This window comes from Oreochromis niloticus, linkage group LG15 (assembly GCF_001858045.2).
Source record: "Oreochromis niloticus isolate F11D_XX linkage group LG15, O_niloticus_UMD_NMBU, whole genome shotgun sequence".
NCBI lineage: Eukaryota > Metazoa > Chordata > Actinopteri > Cichliformes > Cichlidae > Oreochromis > Oreochromis niloticus.
In genome coordinates, this window is record NC_031980.2 from 20,672,951 (window position 1) to 20,681,487 (window position 8,537).

Here is an 8,537-nt window from a genome sequence, read left to right on the forward strand (position 1 = left end):
CGGAGAGGAACTATTGTGTCACCCGTCGAGAGCTGCTGGCCATCATCCTGGGTCTCCGCCATTTCAGACCCTACCTCTACGGGAAGAAGTTCCTCCTGCGCACAGACCATGCGTCCCTCACTTGGCTGCTCAGTTTTAAAGAACCGGAGGGACAGCTAGCCCGGTGGTTGGAGATGTTGCAAGATTACCACTTTGAAGTTCGTCACCGGGCGGGACGTCTCCACACCAATGCAGACGCCCTCTCCCGACGCCCTTGTGAGGAAAAACAGTGCAGGTACTGCCAACGCTTAGAGGACCGGGAGGGCATGACTTCAGTGATCGCGTCACCACAGGGCGGCCATGAGAATGACTCTGTTCCGGGTGGGCATTGTAGCAGTCTTCAGGTCCAGTCCACCGCAGGGGATACCGAGGGTCTGGAGGCCATGGATCCCCAACGGCTGCAACACGACCAGAACCAAGACCCTGCCCTTTCCCGGGTTCAGTGTTGGATTGGGGCCGGTCAGAGACCATCATGGCCAGAAGTATCTGCACTGGACCTCGAGACCAAGGCTCTCTACTCCCAATGGGCCAACCTCACAAGCCGAAACGGCTCTCCTCTATCGGCGCTGGCAGGCTCCCGGGGGTCACCGTGAGGTCTTCCAGCTCTTGGTACCTCAACAGTTGCGGTCCAGGGTCCTCCAGCTGGTCCATGGTGCGGCGGGGGCAGGACACTTTGGAGTTACCAAGACTCTGCGGCGACTTCGGTCTCGGTTCTACTGGCCCGGGTGTCGCCAGGACGTAGAGCTCCATGTCCATCGGTGCGATGCCTGCACGGCTCAGAAAGGGCCTTCCCAACGCTCTCATGCCCCCTTGCAGCAGTATCAGGTGGGGGCTCCCATGGAGCGGGTTGGTGTGGACATCCTGGGGCCCTTCCCCACCACGGACCAGGGGAACCGCTATGTCCTGGTTGCTATGGACTACTTCACTAAGTGGCCTGAGGCCTATGCAGTCCCTGACCAGAGTGCTGTTACCACTGCTGAGCGTCTGGTCAACGAGATGTTCTGCCGGTTCGGGGTACCAGAGGAACTGCACAGCGACCAGGGCCGGAATTTTGAGGCTGCGGTGTTCAAGGAGGTCTGTCAGCGGCTGGGTATCAGGAAGACCCGGACGACGCCACTGCACCCCCAAAGCGATGGGTTGGTGGAACGCTTCAACCACACCCTGGCCACCCAGCTTGCTATCCTGACCTCCCGCCAGCAGCGTGACTGGGATCAACACCTTCCCCTGGTCCTAATGGCCTACCGTTCTGCAGTCCAGGAATCTACTAAGTGCACTCCAGCGGCCTTGATGTTCGGTCATGAGCTTCGGACCCCAGTGGACTTGGTGTTTGGGTCCCCCCCGAGCCGGAAGTGTGCGGGGACCCCGGGTTGGGCTACCTCCACAACCTCCTCGCCCGGCTACGGGAGGTGCACCAGTTGACCAGGCAGGCTCTCCGAGATGCAGGCTCCCGGCAGAAGCGAGCTTATGATACCCGCTGCAAGGGTGAAGGACTCTTGCCAGGTCAGCATGTGTGGGTCTACAGCCCGGAGAGGAAGAAAGGGCTTTCCCCCAAACTGATGAGCCAGTGGGTTGGACCCTGCACTGTTCTCGAGAGGCTGTCCGATGTGGTCTACAGGGTGCGGCTGGTCAAACGGAACAGGGTGGTCGTACTCCATCGTGATCGCCTGGCACCCTATCAGCCCTTGAGTCCACCCAGGGAGGAGCCAGGGTCCCAGCTTCAACTGCAGGCCCCCAACCTGGCCTCAGAGGCGGCTGGGGGACCCACGGAACGTCCTCAACGACGCCGTCGCCTTCCCCAACACCTCAGAGACTTTGCTATGGACATGCCGGTTGCTGGGGACAGCTAACCACTCAGGTGGGGGCTGTGTGGCGTGTTGGGGGAGCAGCTAGTTCTCTCCCATCATGCCTTTGGACATGTACTGCTGTTTTCATGTTCTTGTTTTATTGCTTATGTTTACATTACTTTTAACTGTTACCTTGAATGTTGTGTTTATGCTGCAGTATAATTTCAATGACAGTTATTGCTGATGAAAGAATGTAGTACCGTGAGTGAGTTCAGGCTTGTGGTTATTGACCCTCTGTAGCACAGTGTGGTACAGGTGTGTGTGTTTAAATAAAGAGCTCCCCCTACCAGTTTGGGGTTGAACTGCAAGCTCAATCTCTCCATGAGCTTCTTTGTTGAGATTCCTCTGCATGCCACAATATATTTTCTCATCTAAATGTCCACTGAGCTGTGAGCCAGGGAGGGAGGGGGTTAGTGAGTCATGAGTGATTTGCTTCCCCTACAATTCAGCGCAGGAAGGGAGGGCGTGAGTAGCTCAAATGTGCTGTTAGCATGTTAGCAGAGCGATGCTACTGTGAACCGAGGAGCTATTGTCTTGATGTGAGCTTCTACTCAGGGTTTTTTCTTCCAGTTCAGAGCAGAAATGTTTTTGTTAAGATACTGGATGTTGTGTTTTTCTTCACAATTTGAATTATAAGCTAGATATATTTCTACTAATGAAATTAGTTTGCTAACAGCAACAGGGATGAGTCAGTGAGTCAGTTGCGCTTGTGAATCATGATTCACGAGTCAGTAAAGTGATTCTCGAGTATTGAACGATTCGTTCATGATTCGCGCATCACTACTGCCGTTTACTTACTTTCCGGCTCTTTGAAACGTCGCGGCAAAATGTTGAGGAAAAGCACTGAGTTTTTTAAATGGACTAACAATGAGGTGGAGTTGTTGCTCCGACAAAAGTTGCAAAAGCGAATCAGAGTTAAAAAAAATTTGAGGAAAGCTATCTGGAGCATGTACAGACTGATATTAATCTTTAATAGGGCTGTCAAAATTGAGAGGAAACAAAACAACTGCTCTACAATGCCCTCCACTATCTTAGTTTAATTGGTCACATGACTGCATCACATGACTAAAATGTGTCATCTTTTTCAAAAAGGCTCCACGTTCGCTGTTCACACTGCGACGCGAAAATGGTGATTTCAAATGTATCCGCTTTGGAGAGCGTTTTCAAAACGCTGCGTTTTCCTTGACCGAAAACACCATCTCAGTGTGGAGGCCAAAACGGAGAGAACACAATGCGTTTTCAAACAAAAACGTATTAGTGTGGATATGGCCTGAAGTCACTATCAGGAAGTGACACCTCATAGTGACTAATTTATCTCAGAGGTAAAGACCCCTTAAAGCTGCCACGCCTCTGGTAAGGGAGGGTGTGTAGAGAACTTTTTTATTTTATTAAACTGTCTTTATTGTAAAGACATTTTTTTCCTGCTCCAGCTTTGATCCCCTGAACAAAATCCCTAACTTTCCCCGCATTCAAGTTGGCCCCCTGAAGTGTTCTTCTGCTCTGCCTGCCCCCCTCCAGGTCAATTCAGTGCAATTCAGTTTTATTTATATGGCACCAAATCACAACAACAGTCGCCTCAAAGTGCTTTATATTGCAACGTAAAACCCTTCAAATGCCCTGAACTTCTGAAACCCCAGATCTGTCTTGTGGTATTTAACTTGCATTTGACCTTATTTGCTTATTGATTTTTATTTTGTCTTGAAGAAATAATTTTGCAAAAGTCTACTTTCACAACAAAAAAAACCAGACATATAATGATGGAAAATTGTCATTTTATCATGATGTTTATCTCAATAAACCTGCAAACTTCAGCTGCTCTTGCAACCACATTCTCAACAAAACACCTATTTTGGTACGCAGAGAAAATGACATCAGATTTCTAAAGAGGTCTCAGACTACTGAGACTTGTTCTGACTGCATCATTGTTTTGCATCGATGATATTAGGAGTCAAATTCAGGTGGCAGAATGAATTAACTCTTTATGTCAGTTAATGTGCATTCTCAAACATCACACTGAAACCTGGTTGTGTTTTTTTTTTCTCTAGTAATCACAAACTAACAAGAAATAAAAGAGAGCTGCATTTCTCTTTACACTTATCTCAACTGGCAATCTTCACACATTTGACTTCCTGTAATCTATTGCTGGCAAAGATGGAGGCAGATGTGATAGAAGAGAGTGAAGTCAGTAGCAGGAAGTGACACCTCACAAACCCCACAAAGCACAAGTATTTATATTTAACAAGTCAAATCTTTAGATGCAGTGTCATTAGTGTGTATGAGTACAGAAGAAGCACCATGGTCCCATTCAGATGGATTTTATTCTCTCTACTAATACTTCAGTGTAGAGGTAAGGACACACATTACATTACAAATATTGCATTAATACGTGATTTCATTAAGTAATATGAATTTTACCTGTGAAGGAGTATTTGGGCGACATTAAGGAAAAAAAATATTATGGATCACTCTGAGAATAAAGTCAAAATTAGCTTTATTATAAATTAAAGTCGAAAATCATTTCTATGTTACAACTATCTGCTGCTTAGTAGCAGCAAGTGAACAATCCATCTCCACAGAGATCATGCCAAATTGCCTTGTAAAAGATATTCATGATAACTAAGAACGTCTTGATGCATTCTCAATCATCCAGGAAAGTAAATCTCCAAAAGTTGAATCTGTTCATCTGGACGTAGCGTTTTGTGGGAGAAACGTTTCGTCACTCATCCAAGTGACCAAGTGACTTCTTCAGTCACAAAACGCTACGTCCAGATGAACAGATTCAACTTTTGGAGATAAGAACCCATTATTTGGATCTTGAAAAAAATTAAGAAACATAGCAGTAGAGATCATTATTCTAGTAGCCAAATCTAGTAGACGGAGTATTGTGGTGAACTGCTCTGTTGCTTTAAATCAGCCACAACTGATCATGTGCTTGGTAAATATCTCAGGCAACAGAAATCTGAGAAAGATGAGGAACAAGAACAGGAACCAGCCCCTGCACGGCATGTACCACAGGCAGATAGAAGAAGTTGTTTGTATTGGGGAATCCTACCAATAGCTAGACAAAGCTGGACTGAAAGAAATCACAGAGGCATTAGTCATGGCAGCACAAAAACAAGCTTCCAAGTACAAGACCCAGCACATAACAGCAGGGTGCAAGATGCTAGCAGGCAGGACATACATGGAACACCATATCCATATTTTTATGTTCATCACATTATATTATTTTATTATCTCATTACCAGAGTTGGGATTGTTGTTTAAAAAATTACATATTTCACTTTTCTTAAACGTAAAGAAGTTATGTAAAGCAGTTACATCTAAGAATTACTTATTTATTCATCACACTACTTGTTACAGTAGTGTTACTTTAATGTTACTCTGTAAAATGACCTAAGATTTATTACCACTTAACAATATAAAGTCAACAGCTACAGTTCTGCGCACCAACACAAAATCCTGTCCTATTGAGGACACATGTGTAAATAATTTTACAAATCTGTTTATTAGGAAATATTTATAAATGACATTATAATAATAATTTCAGTTCAAGCTGTCACAGTTGTGATTACAGTGATACATTTAAATTCCCTCGTATTGTTTTTCTCTCACAACATCTTTATCTTCAGCTGGGACTGAACATCTGAGCAGTGTTAATCTTGAACGGCTCTGTGTCGATACATCAACCCTGCAGATACACAGTACAGAAAACAATATACCCTCAGTGAAGGAGATAAAATCAATTAAAAACCTGTTTTGATTTCACTGTAATATTTACAACTTCTAACATTAATCAGAAATCAGAGTTTTCTTTAAGTTGAACGGTGTAAGTGAAAAATCACTGTGTTTTGCTATAACCATGCATTTGTTTCCCTTGAGTCTATACTGAGGTAACAGAGAGATTATGAACTGTTATTACCTCAAATTTCTGTATATAATTACTCAATATATTAGAGTTACACTATCAATTTCTAGGTATTACATTTTTTTTCCGCATCCTACAAATATAAAGTATTGATTTACAAGTTACATAATGTACCAGTTTTTGACTTCTGTAGTTGCAAAGATAACATGTAATATTTTATGTTGGACAGTTTTTTTTTTTTTTGCATGTATTTATTTAATTTTTATAGATTTTTTATTATTATTTCAGGGAACAGTACAACAGCAGCACAACCAAGAACATCAAACTCAACAAGTACAACTACAATTAAACCTACTCCAACAAATGGAACAGAAATGATTTCATCAGGTAGTGACTGAACCACTCTTATCTTTTTAAGCTTAATGTCTCAATGACAGACAAACATAACACTGACTGTATTTAATGAGCTTGGAAAGAAAAGCGTCTGGACTTCTTTAGGTTTCTTGAAGAGATAGCCAGAGCAACATCACAAATACCGGGCACACTGTACTACCGGGCTTCGAGTAACAATCCAGCGTCGACTGCCGTCTGGACACACCGTTAAATACCTCAGCCCAAAACGGAGAATGATTAGTGGTAGCTGGATGAACAATTAGGGCCTAATCGTCCATCCAGCTACCACTAATCCAGCAGCCTAGCGGAGGTGCTTCCAGGTCAGGGGTCGCCACATACCACAGGCAGGTCGTCGGGGAGGACCGTTCGACCATGACAGAAACGTCTTCAAGAAATCTAAAGAAGTCCAGACGCTTTTCTTTCCAAGCTCCTTAGACTACGAGACCTGCATGGCTGAGAACCTTCACAGACACTGACTGTATTTATGTATTTACTGTGAAACTGAGTTTGTGCAAAGAAGAAAAAAAAACCATAATGTTTTTTATTGTTATCAGAGATGTATTATTGTGTCAGTGGGTTTAGAAGTTCTCTTATCATATCTTGTTACAGTCAACATTTGGACAAGAACAAAAGCTGAACAAAACGTTATTTATTTTTTAATACATTTCTTAATATTTAAGGGGACAGCACAACAACAACAACATCAAACTCGACAAATACAACTACTATATCACCATCAAGCCAAACTACATCAATAAATGGAACAAATGGAAAAGAAAAAACAGGTACTGACTGTATCTTTCACACCTTTTTAAGCCTAGGTCTGAATTGTAGACTTTAGACGTTAGCTGTGGCTCCAGAAATTCATTATCCATTGATATATACCATTCATAAAGTTAGCTGTATATTGTTCACAACATCATATGCTTAACATTACCAGTGGCTGTGGTTTTAATTTTTCTTTCCAGAATTGTTAAAATGGCTCATCATTGTTCTTGCGGGAACTGTGGTGCTAATAATTGTTACAGTGATTATCAGATGGAAAAAATCAAAAGGTGAGAAAAAAATGTAATCTGTAATTGAAAATATAATTGAGGAAGTTAAATGGATTTAAACATTGTAACGTTTGTTTTTCTTTTCTTTTCATCTTTTCAGGAAACAAAACACAGGTGGAAGAAACGACTAAGGTGGCGGGTGAACACAGCTGCCAAAAAAATGTATGTAGCTACTTTTTGAAAACTCCCACAGCTACTGCATTTATTCCTTGAAATGTAGTTCTATCCTTTATCAGAAAGGATGAAAGACAAATAGGACAAAAAAGACAAAAAGGACCGATAGATGTCAAACTGACTCCGCATATGCATTAGTGAGCAGTCAATATGTTGTCTTCACTATTCAGGCTGATGATGAAGATGTCTCCTATGTCTCTGTCAGTTTTATCAGGAGGTCCAAGTGTAAAGCCAAGGTAAGGTTTTCAAAAGAATATATTAACATTAAGATCATGAATTTTAAACTTCTGTTGCAGGCCAGAAAAAAGCTAATTGGGCTCCATCATATTTCATTCCAGGTCTGTAATGATAATGATGATGAAGATGACACTGTGACTTACAGCACTGTGAAAAGTTCTTCCTCTTCTGCTGGCGTTTCCAGTGATCCCAGCAACCTCTATTCCACCATCAACAAACAAAAGAAACAAGTTCCAGCCTGAAGGTTACATTCTTTTTTCTGATTGATTGTTTGCATTATATGATAAATATGTAAAAAACATTTCTAATTTTTCTTTAACTAAAAAAAGGAAAAAAATGACCTGCATTTGATGTGATGACAAATGCCATCGACACACTGGCTAAAGTTTCCCACCTTTTCTTTAAGTTGAGTTTTAGGATTTGGGGCACTAAAAAAAAGTGGGTGTCTTTTTTCAAATTTCTGAAAAAAAAGTCAGACTTCTGACTTTAATCACAGAATTTTGAGAAAATTAAAAAAAAAAAAAAAAACTCCCCCACTTTTTTTCACAGTGGACCTAATCCTCTTCCATAGAGTTGAGCTATAACAAGAAAGGTAAATGTTTTTAAATGCTTTGTATTCCGCTGTTAGCATCTATCATATGTCTATCATAGTGATCTCTTTTGTACATAATTGTGAAAAAAATTCTTCTTCATGTACAATCATCAATACAAACAGTATCAGCTTTCGAGGTAGTGAAACAAAGAAACCACTGACACTCCCTCTAGAGGTTGAGGTTAGCGTTTTATACTGTGTGCTCATGTACTGTAGGCAAAGTCAATATTTTATATCTCTTTGCCTTTTTAATATTGTTACTTTGTTTCAGAAATGTAACAAAAACTTGCTCATTTATGTCCAATTGGATTACCTGATCTAATTGTGTCTATGATATA

At 42.0% G+C, this 8,537-nt stretch overlaps 1 protein-coding gene across 1 annotated transcript; it reads left to right on the top strand.

Annotated features, from left to right (window-relative positions):
- The first annotated feature begins 4,056 nt into the window (after positions 1 to 4,056).
- LOC109194904 (location of vulva defective 1-like) lies at positions 4,057 to 8,026 on the top strand. Its single transcript, XM_019346305.2, has 7 exons — positions 4,057 to 4,230; positions 6,037 to 6,135; positions 6,822 to 6,926; positions 7,110 to 7,196; positions 7,297 to 7,358; positions 7,541 to 7,606; positions 7,709 to 8,026. The coding sequence occupies exons 1-7, from the start codon at positions 4,179 to 4,181 to the stop codon at positions 7,847 to 7,849; spliced, it is 612 nt and encodes a 203-aa protein (XP_019201850.1). The 5' UTR covers positions 4,057 to 4,178; the 3' UTR covers positions 7,850 to 8,026.
- Positions 8,027 to 8,537: the final 511 nt, after the last annotated feature.

Excerpts from the sequence above, each read along its gene's own strand:
- LOC109194904 (XM_019346305.2), top strand. The coding sequence starts at position 4,179 with ATGGTCCCATTCAGATGGATTTTATTCTCTCTACTAATACTTCAGTGT. Across the intron at positions 6,927-7,109 it reads AAATGGAAAAGAAAAAACAG|AATTGTTAAAATGGCTCATC; the intron begins GTACTGACTGTA and ends TTTTCTTTCCAG. Across the intron at positions 7,359-7,540 it reads AACACAGCTGCCAAAAAAAT|GCTGATGATGAAGATGTCTC; the intron begins GTATGTAGCTAC and ends TTCACTATTCAG.